The sequence below is a fragment of the Triticum aestivum genome, chromosome 6B (genome assembly GCF_018294505.1).
Source record: "Triticum aestivum cultivar Chinese Spring chromosome 6B, IWGSC CS RefSeq v2.1, whole genome shotgun sequence".
Classification (NCBI taxonomy): domain Eukaryota; kingdom Viridiplantae; phylum Streptophyta; class Magnoliopsida; order Poales; family Poaceae; genus Triticum; species Triticum aestivum.
Genome location: NC_057810.1, coordinates 296,851,145 through 296,867,514, shown reverse-complemented (window position 1 = coordinate 296,867,514; position 16,370 = coordinate 296,851,145). Strand labels below are relative to the sequence as shown.

General features: G+C 44.2%; 2 protein-coding genes across 2 annotated transcripts; one reads left to right on the top strand and one right to left on the bottom strand.

Annotated features, from left to right (window-relative positions):
• Positions 1 to 1,432: 1,432 nt before the first annotated feature.
• Positions 1,433 to 9,337, top strand: LOC123137001 (probable serine/threonine-protein kinase SIS8). The gene is made up of 12 exons (XM_044556532.1): positions 1,433 to 2,555; positions 3,314 to 3,417; positions 3,516 to 4,375; positions 4,835 to 4,875; positions 6,007 to 6,075; positions 6,166 to 6,266; positions 6,345 to 6,423; positions 6,508 to 6,606; positions 8,044 to 8,112; positions 8,313 to 8,362; positions 8,449 to 8,625; positions 8,737 to 9,337. The coding sequence occupies exons 1-12, from the start codon at positions 1,707 to 1,709 to the stop codon at positions 8,819 to 8,821; spliced, it is 2,583 nt and encodes an 860-aa protein (XP_044412467.1). The 5' UTR covers positions 1,433 to 1,706; the 3' UTR covers positions 8,822 to 9,337.
• Positions 9,338 to 11,645: 2,308 nt separating this feature from the next.
• LOC123139177 (elongation factor 1-gamma 2) lies at positions 11,646 to 14,588 on the bottom strand. Its single transcript, XM_044558989.1, has 7 exons — positions 14,490 to 14,588; positions 13,164 to 13,313; positions 13,034 to 13,094; positions 12,884 to 12,936; positions 12,704 to 12,805; positions 12,101 to 12,617; positions 11,646 to 12,025 (listed from the first exon to the last, which is right to left on the bottom strand). Exons 1-7 carry the CDS (start codon positions 14,586 to 14,588, stop codon positions 11,646 to 11,648), a joined length of 1,362 nt encoding a protein of 453 aa, XP_044414924.1.
• Positions 14,589 to 16,370: the final 1,782 nt, after the last annotated feature.

Here is a 16,370-nt window from a genome sequence, read left to right as displayed (position 1 = left end):
TGGGCCTCGCAGCCCACGTAAAAATAACTTGAAATAAGGCCCAGAAAACGCCCGAAACCCTCGTGTAGCGTGTCATTTGGCCCACACCACAACTAGTCCAAATAATGCTGGCGTATCGAGTTTTTGACACACCATCAATAATGCTGGCGGCTGGGGCAAGCTACTGGGCCCATGCGACAGTGGCGTGCGAGCAAGCGAGCACGCTACCAGTAAGGGCATAGCGATGCCCACACCACTGTTATTCAAAATAAATAAATAGTGGTAGCATGGATTGAAGGGGGTGCGCCATCAATTAAGATTGTGTGTAAGCATTCTACAATAGTGATATGACCGAATGCACATGCCATAAATGTACTCCGTCCAAGCTAGCACTGGCACATGACCAAAGTATATACTTTGCTTTTGTCCAGATTGTAAATTCGAGCAGCAACTTTCAACTACAATAGGGAGCAGCTATCGCAAGCTTCAGCTAGAAGGAACTTTCATCTACAACAACATACAACTACAATAGTGCTACAACATATCCAAGACAAGCTGGAGGGGCACTTGAAGGAGCTGCGCCCTTCTTCTCCGACACCGCAAGGGAGTGACTGGAGCACGACGGACAATGGCGCCCTTCTTCTTTGGCACGGCGAGGGAGTGACCGGAGCGCGGTGGATGGCGACGCCGCCTCCACAGGAATAGATGGCACGCGGGCGAGGTAGTGCCACAGCGAGGTGACTGTGCTCTGGGGAGGAAGCAAGGCGAGATGGCGGCGTTGTTTCCTCTGCCTCATCTTTGTTTCTTGTTTTTATTTTTATTTTTTGAGTTGCCTTTGTTCCTATTTCGATGAAACTAGGATCGCTAGGTGAAAAGGACCGAGGCCAAATTTGACGTGTGGTCTCGGACTTGAAAGGGAGGAAGAAACTCAATTTGTGGTATTTTATCCGACTATCATCAAAAGTGTGCTATTTCATCAAAATAACAAGACAAGACATTGTTACTCAAAAGGAAAACATAACAAGTCATTTTTTCTTTTAAAACTGGCACCGTTTGATCTCGCGTTATAATTAAAACTGCCAAAAATCGTGTTCGTTTGTCATCCCCTCTCAGAAAACATCAGGGAGATACTTCCTCCATCTCATAATATAAGAACGTTTTTGACACTAGAGGGAGTAACATTTTAGTTTCTCAAATTGCTTTTTATCGGTCGGAGAACACCAGTGACCACGCCACGCGCCAGCGGAGCAGGATCAGGGCCGCACGATCGAAACCCATTCACGTCACCTGCGCTCCCCGTCATCCTCACCTTCCTTCCCCTTACGTAGCTCTGCCCTGAAACGGGAGACCGCACGTTACCATTTCAGTAGCATTTTATCGCTACCCTCACCCCACACGACCACCACGCCACGCCACGCCAGTAGGAAGAAAAAAAAGAGAGAGGGGAAGATAGTACTGCTGCCGTCTTGGAGGCTTCACCGCGAGGAGGCCAAGGCGAAGCAACGAATATATCGCCCAGGGCAACTGGGCGCGATAGAATATTTCGGGGGAGGAATAGTACCCCGCAATTGGATGGATCTATTCTAGAATAGCAGCAGATTTTTAATACCTCCGCCCGTCGGATTAGCTAGCCGTGTTGGATTGGATTGGATTGGATTGGATCGAGGAGGAAGAAGAAGGTCCTCGAAACCCTCGCCGCGCCGGATGCCCCCTCGCTGCCGCCGCCCATGTCACGCATGAAGCACCTCCTCCGCAAGCTGCACCTCTCCGGCGCCGGCACCGCCAGCGCCGGCGGGGCCACTGCGGCGACCCCGTCCCCCGACCACCACCGCCCGCGCCAACGGCGCTCCGCCCACTCGCCTCTGCCGCCGCCGGTCGTGGCCGCCGCGGTTGCCGACCCTCCGCTGCCCGCGGCCCCCGAGGAGCCGACGGGGATGGGGGCGGAGACGACCATGACGCGCCTGGAGGAGGAGTACCACGTGCGCCTCGCCCTCGCGATCTCGGCGTCGGATCCCGCGGGGCTCGTCGATCCGGACTCCGTTCAGATGCGCGCCGCCGAGCGCATCAGCCTGGGTGGCCCGCCCGCCGCGCCCGGGGACCGGACCACCATGGAGGCCCTCTCCGCCCGCTACTGGAACCACAACGTGGTCAACTACGATGAGAAGCTCTCGGATGGGTTCTACGACGTCTGTGGCGCACCCATGGATCCGGGCTTCCAGGTCAAATTCCCATCCTTGACCAGCCTCAGGGCGATTCCCGTAGGGCGAGATGTTGCTTATGTCGTCATTTTGGTGAACCGGGAGCGTGATCTCATGTTGAAGCGCCTTGAGGGGAGAGCAATGGAGATTGCTGCACAAAGTAGGGCAGAACGCGGTGGAATTGCGTCAGCTGAGCTTGTACAGAAGATAGCTAGCCTAGTAGTTGATGCCATGGGTGGTGTAGTGGAGGATGCTGATGCGATGAACAGGGAATGGTCCACAAAGAGCCGCCAGCTCTGTGCTGGGCTAAACAGTATTGCCCTTCCTCTTGGTTCACTTGGAATTGGGCTCTCGCGCCACAGATCTCTACTTTTTAAGGTTAGTACCTCTGCAAATGTCCTGTGTTCATGTGACCAATAACCTACCACATTACATTATATATGACTGTAGCAAATGTGGCATGGGTGGATGCTAATAATTTCCGTCACATTGCATAGTTTATATTGTGTAACTGCTGTTCAGAGTATTTACTTTTGAAGATTAGTTGCCTAACAACCAAGATAACTAGTGAAGAAGTTATGGTAGTTGAATAAAGTAGTTATCCTAGTTTGCTGTGCGTTGTTGATTCATGGATTTGCTGCACCAGATGCATAGTTGATATTTTTTTTTGGGAGTACCTAGAACTCATCTAGATGAGATATAATATGGTCTCATTCACCTGGAAAACAAGAACAGATACAACCCACCACGTCAGCACACACACATCTTATAGCATCACATCCAATGGCTATAAAAGGTGAATGAGACCAAATTATATCTCATCTAGATGAGTTCTAGCAAAACTGTTTTTTTTTTCGCGAATACGCGCGGAGCGTATCATTCCATTGATAGAAGGGGAGAACAAACAGTGGTGGACCTCATGAAGCGTACACTAGTAGGCGCTTATGAGGTCGCAATGAGCAGAGAAAGGGGTTGCTCAGCCCATGCATATTTGATAAAAGGGATGCATTTGTGGATCATGGATTTGCCGCACCATACATGTAGTAGATGCCGTAAGATTATTGCATTTGCTTTTTTTATTGCCTTCTGCAGTGGATCCCCTGAGCAAAGAAAACAACTCATCAAAATGGTTTCAGGTACTAGCTGACCGAGTTAATCTGCCATGCAAGCTTGTCAAAGGAATATGTTATACTGGAACAGATGAAGGCGCTATTAACTTTGTTAAAATCGACTTTGACAGGTATGTTCCTTTTATTATTGCTAACTATCTTTTCGTACTTGATCTTAGGATATTTAATTTATTGACGCACAAAAAAAAATCTTATGGGGCTTTTGCAGTGCTGAATATATTGTTGACTTGATGGGAGCTCCAGGCACCTTAATACCTTCAGAGATTTCTGTCAGTCAATTTCAGGACTCCAACAATAGTCAACTGAGCAGTGACGCCATTGAAGAGAGTGTTGCAGAACTATGCATAGCTCTTGAGCAGGTTAGCGGTGTATATGAGAGTAAAAATGACATGGGTGGAAGTTCATCTGATCGTAATTCTGTCCTAGAACTTCCGACTCCACATTTGGAAGATACATGTCACACAGAGGACCCACTTAAACAACGCATTATCTCCGACGAAGGCCAATTTGATGAATTCAACATTAAAGGCGGTATTTCTCAGCAGAAGAAAGTGAATGACACTTCGAAGTATTTAGTTCCTGGAGTAGTGGACCCACAGTTCGCACAAAATTTGCATGACCTGCTCCTGGAGGGTGGTGCTTTGCTACCATCTGGTTTGTTATCATGTCAAAATAGTCATAATTCTGGCAATACAACAGGGATGGGCAAAAACTCTTCTTCTGAAGTTAAAGAAACTCCTGGGTGGTTGCTAGTTGCTCAAACAGGTCAAAATTCAGCAGAACGTTCTGTAGCTGAAGATTCTTTACCAAAGATTCCCTTGCCACCTTGTGAAGATGTACAATACCCTGTAGAAAATACAGAAGCAACTATCGGAAGTTTGGGTACTATTTCAATTGAGGGTGAAAGGGTTGCTGAACATTCTTTGGCAAACATGTCAGGAAGTAGCAGTGCGAATTTGGGCAAGTTGAGCTGTTCTAGTATGAAAACAATCAGCTCTGTTATGGATGATGTTGCTGAAGATGAAATATCATGGGAAGATCTTCATATAGGAGAGCGCATTGGTCTAGGTATGCTTGTAAATTTCCTATCCTTGTCCTTCTAATAAGGCAGTAAATGGTTAGTTTAGGTTTAGAAGGAAGTTAAGGAAACATGCCGCATTAAGTTTCTTAAATGAAAACTAGCTCACAGGAACATATGTGTTGCAAAACTGAACGTGTTATGCTTGTTGCTGCTGGTAAAACTCTATGAAGTTAAAAGAAATATTGGAATGTCAGGCTCTGATGTTTCAACTCTGAAATTTCTTATTTGTTGGAAATTTAATCTTTGAGACTTTGATAGGTAAAGACAAATATGCACTTCTTAAGTAACACGGGGAGTAATAATGAATTAGTTGGATCTTGTTATGCAGTTCTATTGAAGTATTATCTTCTTAGCCAATTTTGTGTTACACTTCTGCAATCAGTTGTGTTGATCCTCTCTTTTTGTAATGTATTCTCCATTCAATGAACTTACATTTTCCTCCGCAGGTTCATATGGGGAAGTTTATCATGCAGATTGGAATGGCACGGTAAGTTACATATTCATAGTGAACTTGCATATCCATATATTTGCTAGGAATTTTCAGTTTTGACATATTATGCACTATATCACATATAATTCATATTGCAACAACAACAACAACAACAAAGCCTTTAGTCCCAAACAAGTTGGGGTAGGCTAGAGGTGAAACCCATAAGATCTCGCAACCAACTCATGGCTCTGGCACATGGATAGCAAGCTTCCACGCACCCCTGTCCATAGCTAGCTCTTTGTCGATACTCCAATCCTTCAGGTCTCTCTTAACGGACTCCTCCCATGTCAAATTCGGTCGACCCCGCCCTCTCTTGACATTCTCCGCACGCTTTAGCCGTCCGCTATGCACTGGAGCTTCTGGAGGCCTGCGCTGAATATGCCCAAACCATCTCAGACAATGCTGGACAAGCTTCTCCTCAATTGGTGCTACCCCAACTCTATCTTGTATATCATCATTCCGGACTCGATCCTTCCTCGTGTGGCCACACATCCATCTCAACATACGCATCTCCGCCACACCTAACTGTTGAACATGTCGCCTTTTAGTCGGCCAACACTCCGCGCCATACAACATTGCGGGTCGAACCGCCGTCCTGTAGAACTTGCCTTTTAGCTTTTGTGGCACTCTCTTGTCACAGAGAATGCCAAAAGCTTGGCGCCACTTCATCCATCCGGCTTTGATTCGATGGTTCACATCTTCATCAATACCCCCATCCTCCTGCAACATAATTCATATTGCAAGGCAATAAAAGGTGGTGGGTTGCTAATGCCGATGAAGTGATGTTTCTTGTGCAGATCAGTTGTCTCTATGCACTTCATATTCAGTTTAATGCGTATTTGATAGTAAAACTGTGTTATTTATGGTGGGTCATGGTTACATGAAGTTAAAACTAGTTGTCTCAAGTTAAAACTAGTTTTCTCTAGCAGTGCTATTCTATGCATGTTGTTACTAAAAGCTAACCAATTAACAAGATTGAAATAAGCCTTAAAAAGTTAACCAACTGGAAAAGTCAGGTCCAATTTTAGAAATTCACCAAGTCAGAAGAGGAAGATTTATAGTGGAACTCAATTTCTAATTTGTTTTTTGATTCCTGCTATCGTAATGTATTGTCCTCATTTATCCCAGGAGGTTGCTGTAAAGAAATTCCTTGACCAGGATTTGTCAGGTGTTGCACTGGAGCAATTCAAATGTGAAGTAAGTTCACTTTTGCGTCTCCCTTACAGTTAAAGTATCAGCTATTATCGAACTTGTGCGTCAACTAAGTGTGTATTAGTTATCTTTTAGGTGCGAATCATGTCAAGGCTGAGACACCCCAATGTAGTTCTTTTCTTGGGATATGTGACGCAACCTCCAAATCTCTCTATATTAACCGAATACCTTCCAAGGTTTCTGCAGCTCCCTCTTTTTAAACAAGAAAAATGCCTTCCAAATTATAGCAAAAATGATGTACTTTATTTTGCCAGAGGGAGCCTATATCGCCTATTGCATCGGCCAAATAGCAAAGTTGATGAAACACGAAGGTTGAAGATGGCATTTGATGTGGTAAGCTTTGGCTAGTTGCTTTGTTTGCTGTCATCTGTCGTGGCTTGTTTTGTCAGTCAGTTGATATTTATTTCATTCTTTCAGGCAAAAGGAATGAATTACTTGCACACTAGCCATCCTACTATTGTACATCGTGATTTGAAATCACCAAATCTTTTAGTGGACAAAAATTGGGTTGTTAAGGTGATTCTCTTCTTCACAATCATCTTTCAGTTAATGAACGAGCATGCTAGTTTTGTTGTAATTTGTAAGTCTACTTTCACCTTTAATAAACATTTGTACCATTAGCTGCCCACTGATGAATCAAGGGTTGTCTAAAGGTGGTATGATGTTGCTTTAGAAAAAATATGCACCAATCTTAATTTTCCATACCTGTTTTTACATAGATCTCTGGATTGCATGTCCTTGTTTATATATTTAATAGGAAATGGTTCCGTACTCCTGGGAGTATGTAAACTCCTCATGTACAATATATACACGTCTGTTGTGCTTATATATGATTTTAAATAAACTCCATTTGTAATTACTAGATATACTGCCAATTGAGTTCTATGGAAATTTTAATTTGAGTATATATTTTACATAGTTTGCGCTTATACTGCTTTTATGTACATCAAGGGTATATTGCAAAATTGAAGGGGCCCAGTGATATTGTTTATGCTACTAGATTGGGATATCTTATAGTTAACTAATAAAGTATATTAAAAATGATAAGAGTGGTATATCAAAAGGTGAGAGTACACATTCTCAGGAGTATTTAATATATAGGCTTGTTGGTGACTTAGTGATCAGCTTGGGTGAAACCGAGCTGTTCAATGAATATTTGGGTATTCTTAGCTAGGGTCAAAATGGGATGCTGCACTTGCATTAAATGAGCATAAATATAATGAGAAGGTGCAGACGGAGTGGAGGCTAAGGGCCTGTTTGGTTTACAGCCTAAGATTGCCACGACTAACCTTAGTCGTGCCACAACATCTTAGGCATGTGTTTGGTTCATTGCCACACTTGTGGCTCGCCATACTTTTCTAGCAACATGGCCCGCATGTCATAGGCTCAATTTTTTGCCAAATCTTGCCACATTTTGTTAGCCACACTGTTTGTGGCAGCCACACTTTGTCTAAGCTTAGTTGTGGCAAAGTTAGTCATGAACCAAACAGGCCCTAAGATTCAGAGTTTAGTTTGAATATAGCCAAGAGTATTCTTGCTAGGCTGCTGTTTAATAAGTACTCCCTCCGTCCGAAAATACTTGTCATCAAAATAGATAAAAAGAGATGTATCTAGAACTAAAATATGTCTAGATCCATCCCCTTTTATCCATTTTGATGACAAGTATTTGCGGACGGAGGGAGTACTTATGAAACAATGCCAGAGGGATGCAGCACCTAAAATATGTAGGGTTTGTGAGCTTGGAGAAAGAGATGCGGTCATCTTTTATGTACCTTTGTACTATTATTAAATGCGCAAATTGTTGGTTGTATAGTCGAGTGTGAAGTTGGTCTAACTGAAACTTAACAGTACAATACTGAACAACTGCAGAGTAATAACAGTTTTATTGCAGGAATTAATGTCTATCCTATCCTTTCTTTTATTTACAGAGTACATATGTATTTTACCATGCAGGTGTCAGATTTTGGGATGTCAAGGTTGAAGCATCACACTTTTCTTTCCTCCAAGTCGACAGCTGGAACAGTAATATCCTTGATCTTTTTATTTATACTTTTGTTTTGTTATGTTTGGCTCTTATGCAATACTCCGTTCATCTAGAATCATTTACTGATTCATTGGTTCCGTCCAACAAATGGCATATTGCCTCCTACATTTTCCTTGTTGAGCTGGTGTGTATCTGCTGTAAATAACTTATCATGACTGTATTTCCTGTTGGCCTACAGCCGGAGTGGATGGCACCAGAGGTCCTGCGTAATGAGCCAGCTAATGAGATGTGAGTTCAGTTTCCCGAAGTCATGTTGCTCTTCTCCTGTTCCTGCCATGCTTTTGTGCTGATAGAAAATTGAATGCTGGCATCAGGTGTGATGTCTACAGTTTTGGAGTAATCCTATGGGAATTAGCAACGTTGCTTGTACCTTGGAGCGGGCTGAATCCAATGCAAGTCGTCGGAGCAGTTGGGTTCCAGAACAAACGACTAGACATTCCCAAAGAGGTCGATCCACTGGTTGCTAGCATAATATCTTCATGTTGGGACAAGTAAGATAACAGATCATTTTGAAATAATATATTCCGCTTTTCTCAACTTCTATTTTCTCCTTTTGCTGCTACTTGCCTCACTAACAGTGACCTCGTCAATCTTTGGTGCAGCGATCCAAGCAAACGACCATCGTTCTCCCAACTCTTGTCACCGCTAAAGAAATTACAGCGGCTACTTGTTACAGAAAGCCTCTGACAATTTGTGAGACAAATATCTGGATAAACACAAAAAAAGAAGAAAAAATATAAGTATTTATGCTACTACATGACCAAGTTTTTCATGTTGAAGCCCGTGGAGATGTATTCAAGATCTCTGCTGTATGGATGCGTATGGACAAAGGTTCTGCACATCCTTTTGTGAAAATTGTATGCAGCAGCGCGAAGGTGGTGCTGAAGGAAGCGTAGCGTGTTAGTTCCAAGTGAAGAAAATGTGGCGCAACACGAAGTGCTCTGTGCCATGGTAAATAATTGTTCAGTTCTGTATTTGGAGCGGGTGGGGGTGATTCTGAGAATCAGAATTCACTACAAAGATAGGATCTTGATTTTTGTTGGTTCAAAACAGAAAATGGAAAGGAAAAAAAAAGGAACCAAAAGTTCTTTATGTCCGCAAAAAGTGCAGGCTTATATTTAGCACATGCAGTCTTGTATATCATGTATGCAGATGTTACTTGGCATCTCAATCTCTATGAATGCATATTAATACTTTCAGTTATCTCTTTGATAAAATGCACCCTCTTTTATCGCATTTTGAAAATGGAGATTCATATTACCATGCCTTCTTATGTGTAATGATGTATTGATGTGATGAAAATAGTCAATACTCATTATTTTTCCAATCAGGGGCGACAATTCTTTTTATGGATAAAAGTAAACAGTCAGAATTGTCATGTTTTCCTGGGCGTCGCAGATAACTTTGTTTAATATCAATTTTAAATCTGGATGTCCTGCACTTCGTTATTTTCTTAGATTAAAAGCAATTCTTCAAGCCATGAGAACAAAAAGCAAAGCAGGAACTACATATAGCTCGACTCCAGATACACCTGAATAAAAAGTGGAACTACTTTGCGGATGATACTCTATGCACGATTTGGATTCCCTAACTCAAAGCTTGCCGGCTGCGCGGGCGTCTTTTCCTTTGCGATACTTGGGTCTCCCCCTCTCCGTGTGGAAGCTGAAATTAGTGGACTTCCAATTCCTCGTGGATAAAGTGGCAAGCAAGTTGCCAACGTATGATGGCCGAAACATCACCACCATCGGGCGAACGACCCTAGTCAAGTCCGTGATCACTTCCCAAGTGCTCTACCCCGCCACCCCTTTGGTCATACCGCCAACCATCCTCCACAACGTCAACAAGCTTGAACGAGCCTTCCTATGGTCCGGCTCAGAAAAGACATCGGGGGCCAAATGCAAAGTGAACTGGGAGACAGTTTGTCGGCCTCTTTCGTACGGAGGGCTTGGGGTCCTGAACACCTCCAAGTTTACGAGGGCTCTCCGGTTACGATGGCCGTGGTACGAATGGAAAGAGCCCAACAAGATGTGGGTGGGGATGGAAAACCCATGTGATGCGGAGGACCTCAATTTTTTCTATGCCTCAACCACCATCACCGTTGGTAACGGAGCGAGGACACCCTTTTGGGACTCTCCTTGGCTTCTTGGGCGTTCGCCAAAAGACATTGCCCCTCTCATCTTCAAAGCCTCCAAGAGAAAAAGTTGGAAGGTCAGGGAGGCCCTCAAGCACAACGCGTGGATCCTCAAGATCAAAACCCCCACCAACGTAACCGCCGAGCACATCACACAGTTCTTCACTCTTTGGATGCTTCTTAATGAGGTCCATCTTGACGAGCTCACCGATGATGAAATCATTTGGAAGCATACGAGCAATGGAAGTACTCCGCGACTTCCGCATACAGAGCGCAATTTCTAGGGATGGTCTTGTCGCCCATGGACAGGATGGTTTGGAAGGTTTGGGCGCCTCCAAAAGTAAATTTTTTTGCTTGGCTAGCTCTTCAAGATAGAATCTGGACGGTGGATAGATTGGCAAAGCGAGGATGGCCAAATTGTGATGTTTGCCCTCTCTGCAAGAGAGTGCAAGAGTGTGAGCCCCATCTCTTCTATAAGTGCCGCTACACCCGGCGCCTTTGGTCTCTGGTCATTGGGAAATTCCCCATGCTCGGGCTCGACACTTCCGCTTGGCCCTTGTTTGAAACCGTTCAACACTGGTGGGCAAGCACTTGCGTCGAAGGAATGCCAGATCGTCAAGCCAAGGCCTCCATCACCATGCTAGTCTCATGGACAATTTGGAACAAGCGGAACGCAAGAGTTTTTAAGCATAAGAGTGCCCCACCGCCAATCTTGCTTTCGTCCATCTCTACCGAGGCACACCTTTGGGTCATCGCCGGAGCTAAGAAATTAGGGTCTTTTATCGCACGCGAGTAATCCGCATGTGGTGTATTTCGGTGGCGTGTAGCAAACTCTATTCTCTCTTATTTAATGGATGAGGCAAAGCTTTTGCCTCCGTTTCAAAAAAAAATTTTGGTCGGCGCTTGATCCGGCGGCTGTGCATCACTTGCCTATGCAGCTATATTCATGCATGGTTGGATCCGTTGCATCTGCATGGTTGGATCCGTCGCATCGTCCAACAATCATCTAAACAATGTCGTCCCTATAGCAGCGCTCAATAAAAAGCAAAGCATGGCCCAGAAACCACATAGCAGCTCCACGCATTCACCACCAGAGCAAACACCAAACCAAATCCCATATCCACTCCCTCAAAAAAGAATCACATATCCACAGCAGCGTTATCAATTATCATAGACTAGACAGACACAAACTTCTCCAGTTTCTTGTAACTAAAATCTGACCAGAACTCTCTTAATAGCGCAAAAAGAAAAATAACTAGTACAACCAGATAGTATGAACTACTATTATATTGCAATCTCCTATTATCCATAACTTTTAACTAACAGTGACCAAAGCCTAAACAGCTCATCTCCTCAGTCCCGCAGCGCAAAGAGAATAGATCACTTGAAGCATTTCGCGTCCAGCAGCGCCTCGCCCTCAAACGGCTCGAGGTCCTCGATCATGGCGCTGACGCGTTCCTTCTGCGCCGCATCAGAGAGATCAACCTTTGCCCAGTCATAGAGGGCCATGTCGTACACCTCGTCCATGACAAACTGGGGGATCTCAGGGCCACGGAAGAGCCAAAGCCCCTTGACCTTGAAAGGTGGCTGGGAGCCTATCACAAGCATCTTGCCGAAGGCGTACTTGCGGCACAAGTCCATCCGCTGCAGGAACCCACCCACCTTGTTCATGGTCACGAAGGACACGGTGTTCTCCTCGTTGTACTTGAAGTCGCAGAACCACAGGGAGTAGCCCTCCGGGTCATACATGTCCCAGAAGCCTGCAACACAGAGAGAAGATGAGTAGCTTGACGTGGTTGCAACTTTTTTTTTCCGGATTTTACAATGGAGCTGACCTTTTATGGCAACCTCCCGGAAGTTGGTCTTGGTGTTGGAGTACAGCTTCTTCCATTCATCAAGGATCATTTTGCTTGGAGGAAGCAAATCAAGAGCATTCTTTGGCTTTGGTTTTGGTGCCTCCTCTTCCTCCTCTGCTTTCTCAACTGGCTCTGGCTTCTGGGCCTCCTTCTTGGCTTCCTTCTTCTTTGCTTCCTTCTTGGCATCCTTGGGCTTTTGCTCCTTTGGTGCCGCAGCCTTCTTTTGAACTGGTGGGACGGACTCTGCCTGCTTCACATCCCCCATGACCTTCTTCATGTTTGGCTGGTTAACCATGGTCCAGAAGTACCTTTCCACGTGAGGGAACACGGATGTGAAACTCTTGGTCATGATCCGAGTGAAGCCATGGTAAAGGTTGCATGCCATCACAATATCAGCAAGAGTCACGGAATGCCCAACAAGATACGTGTTTGATGCAAGGTGTGTGTCAAGGGCACCCAACGCTCTCTTCAAGGCAGTAATAAATGTGTCCTCTATCTGTTGGGGCAAAAGAAGATTAGACCCACATTTTTCAATGTAAAGAACATACTGTATGTACATGATCACCTCATAGCCGCACTTACCACAGCAACATATGGGTAGAATCCTAGACGTGGGTACAGCCATTTTCCAATGTTAGCATCAACCTCCGTGGCAGAAAAGTCAATCCATTGCTCAATGTGCGCCTGAGCCGAACAAAAAATCTTTTAAGAAGATGCGCAATTGACAAGTAATGTCTGGAATGAATATCAAACAACACTCACGTATTCCATCAGTGAAGATCCGTAAAGTGGGTTGTCAGCCTTCATGCGAGCAACTTTAGGAAGATGAGAGAGAGAGAGAGAGAGTTAAGTACTAAATCAAAATAAATGTCCATGAAAGATTAAAGAAGCATCATTTGGTTGCTATTTTACCATATCGTGCGATGGCATTGCTCTCAAAAACAGGACCGTCAGGAGTCTCAAGAAGAGGAACCTGCAAAAGAAGTACCCACTATTAGGTTTGTTTTATTGCATAAATCTTGAGAAGAAGTTTATTGCATACCTTTTCGATAAGATTCATCTTGAGAAAGTCTGGAGTATGGTTGGAGACACCCATCTGAAAGTCCTTCACCAGCTCAACATTGACGCCGCTGTATTCAGCGGCAATGAGTGCCTTAAACGCATTCTTGTTTCCACTGCCAGCATGCAACACCTGCGCAAATACAAAAACACGAAAAATGAGAATATAAGAACCATGACAAAGAGTGCTAATGATACTGTGATTACCCCCCCGGCCAAAAATAAATAAAATGATACTATGATTGCATGAGAATACGAGAACTATGACAAAGGGATGCAATGATACCAACAAAAAAAGGGTTAATGAATCAATCAACCAAAATAAACAGAATAGTTCAGGCAAACTAACGAGATCACCGAATTAACTATGTTTGGGCAAGCCAACCCCCAATTGACCCCTTCTTGAAGGGAACAGAAGGATGACAAGGAATGCATCGCTAGCCAATGCAGCAGGAGCAGACAGACTCCTCGGTTCATCGCGAGTATGGTAACCCCAACGAACAATCTAGTGCCGAGCCCGAGTCCCGAGATCATGTCAATTATGACGGTAAACTAGCACGATCGCCAGATCAAGTTCAAACCACGCAGTAAACCACTCAATTAACTAGGCGCCCGAGCAAATCGAATCCAACGGCGCAAGAAAAAACTAAACTAAGACCATGGAACGAACAGAGTGGAATGAAGAAACACAGACCAACTCCATGTTGACACGGCCCGCCGCTAGCCCCGCTCGATCTCAGATCTGCACGGGAGCAATCGAGGAGAGAAACGAGCAGTGAGATCGACGAACGATTATACGCCACAAAGCATTCAAGTATTTTCTTGAAGAAGAAACAGAGGATCCTTACGGTTGGCGCCCGCTGAGATCGCGGGAGCAGCACAGGAGTAGAGACCAGGCAAAAGGTCCTAGTGATGAAGGAGGCGGCAGCGGGAGGCGAGGTGGGCTTCGTGGCCCGTCTGAACGCTACTTGTATGAACCGAAGCCGTGGCGGCCACGCCTGCTCCCCAGTTTGCTGCCACGAGGACGATCGTTTGTTTCGTGGCTCTTACGTTGGGCTCGCCGGGACACAAGACTAAGCGTTACGATAGGGCTTGCACTTGAGAATGGGTTTTCAGCAATGAAACTGAGGCTGGTTCTTTGTTTTTCTTTTCTTTTTGCGAGCGGTTCTTTATTTTTCTTGAACCGGTCTAAGATTTCTTCTTGGCCTGGTTCTTTTAACACAGTAGAAACGCAGACGCTCATACATACGCACATACACTCATCCCTATTTCTATGACGCACACACGCATATCCTACCCCTATGAGCACCTTCGAGAAGCTGAGCTGACACATCATCTTGAGATTGATGAAGTCGCCACAGACGCTTTCGTCGTCGACGGGAACGTCTTTCTTCCACTGAACGCACATTGCCAGAAGGCCTGAAATAAATATAGGAAAATGCGAGCACCGGCGTCAAGTCTAGAACTTAAACCCTGATGGACTGGGGATACCATTGTCCTCCTAATAACCATCCACCCCCAAGTTGGTTCACCTTTTTTCCTTGGCTAACACGTTTAGGATGTTTTTATTTTTAAGAACAAAGTGCAAGGAGCATTCGACTTTAAATTAATACAACCCAAGCACAGACGTCATCCAAAAACAATACAGATCCAACATAGCATCACTAGGGTTTGGAACATGAAACTAAAACTTGGGCATCAACGTAGGCTCAAGAAAGACCCAAAAGGCTGCCACTACCTTAAGGGGTGGAAGCCGGAAGGAGACATTTTGCATCTTGCTGATCACCAATCACATGTCCTCACCGTCCCTTCACTTCCCGAGCGGCATCCACTGCTGCAGAACAAATTACATTTGAATAGACAATCGGCAAGGTGAGACGGGGAAACAACCTTGATTGTAAGTTTGTTGCGAATTTGCCACATGGCTTGTAAAAGTGCTCCGACACAATGACACATAACACGCTTAGGTGCACTACATAACGAATTCAGCAGAGAGAAAATCAGCATCCGAGGGAGGCACTCCACGCAAAGCGCGGTAACGAATATTTTAAAAAGACCTCTTAGCATCTTTCCACACCACACAAAGAGCCCGTTACACTTACCTGAGGAAACATCAGATGATACCGTGACTTAGGTGATACCATGATATAGGCTCTTGGAAGCCGTTGGATCTCAGAACCGACGGCTCCCGAGAGCTCTTGAACATTTTGCAAAAAGTCATCCAAATGTCTAAAAATTGCGCGCAAGTACTAGAGCTTCTCAAATGTCGTCGGATCTTAGGTCGACCAAGAAGCTTAGGTGATACCATGACACATGCTCTTGGGAGCCGTTGGATCTCAGATCCGACTGCTCCCGAGAGCTCTGAAATATTTTGCAAAAATGTCATCCAAATGTCTCAAAATTGCGCACAAGCACTGAAACTTCTCAAATACCGTGTTGGATCTTAGATCCAACGACATAGAAACTCATATCACCTAAGCCTTGGTATCACCTCAAACTTTCCCACACTTAGCTACGTCGGTGGATTTCGTGTGGCGGTTCCTAAGAAATTGCCAGAGATTTTTTTTTTCACTTTGAGAGGAAGGCTCGCGTCCTACCACCAGTGGACAAATGTTTCCTACCAATAATGGTAGTTACCACCACTTACGTTTTGCATGTTGTAGGTAATATCTGTCAAGACTGAGAGTATGTACGTGTAGTATGTAGTATATAACAATGTTTATGTAGTATATATACTACTTTCCATGTAGTATGTATCATATTTTGAGTATACTCTTTTTTATGTACAAATATGTACATATTTCACAAATATAATAAAAATCATGGGCTCATGTGCAATTTTTTCATGTAACTCATTTTGAATTATCTTATATATAGTACATGAACATACTCAAAATGATAAATTAGTATATATACTACCACATGGTAGTATATGTGTAACGCCCGGATAATCTTGCTACAGTAATCCCACGCTAATCATGGCACGTCATCCCGATTACTGTTGCTATCCTCGCAATAATTCGAAACCGTTCAAATTCAAAATTCAAATTGATGAAAACAATAAAAGTTTTCAAATTTTAAAATAAAATTGTTCGGTGGTTGTCAAATATTACAAAGGTAATTATGGTGAAGTAAACACATTTTTATAAAATGCATAAATATTTTAAATTGATTAAAACAGAAAGGAAAA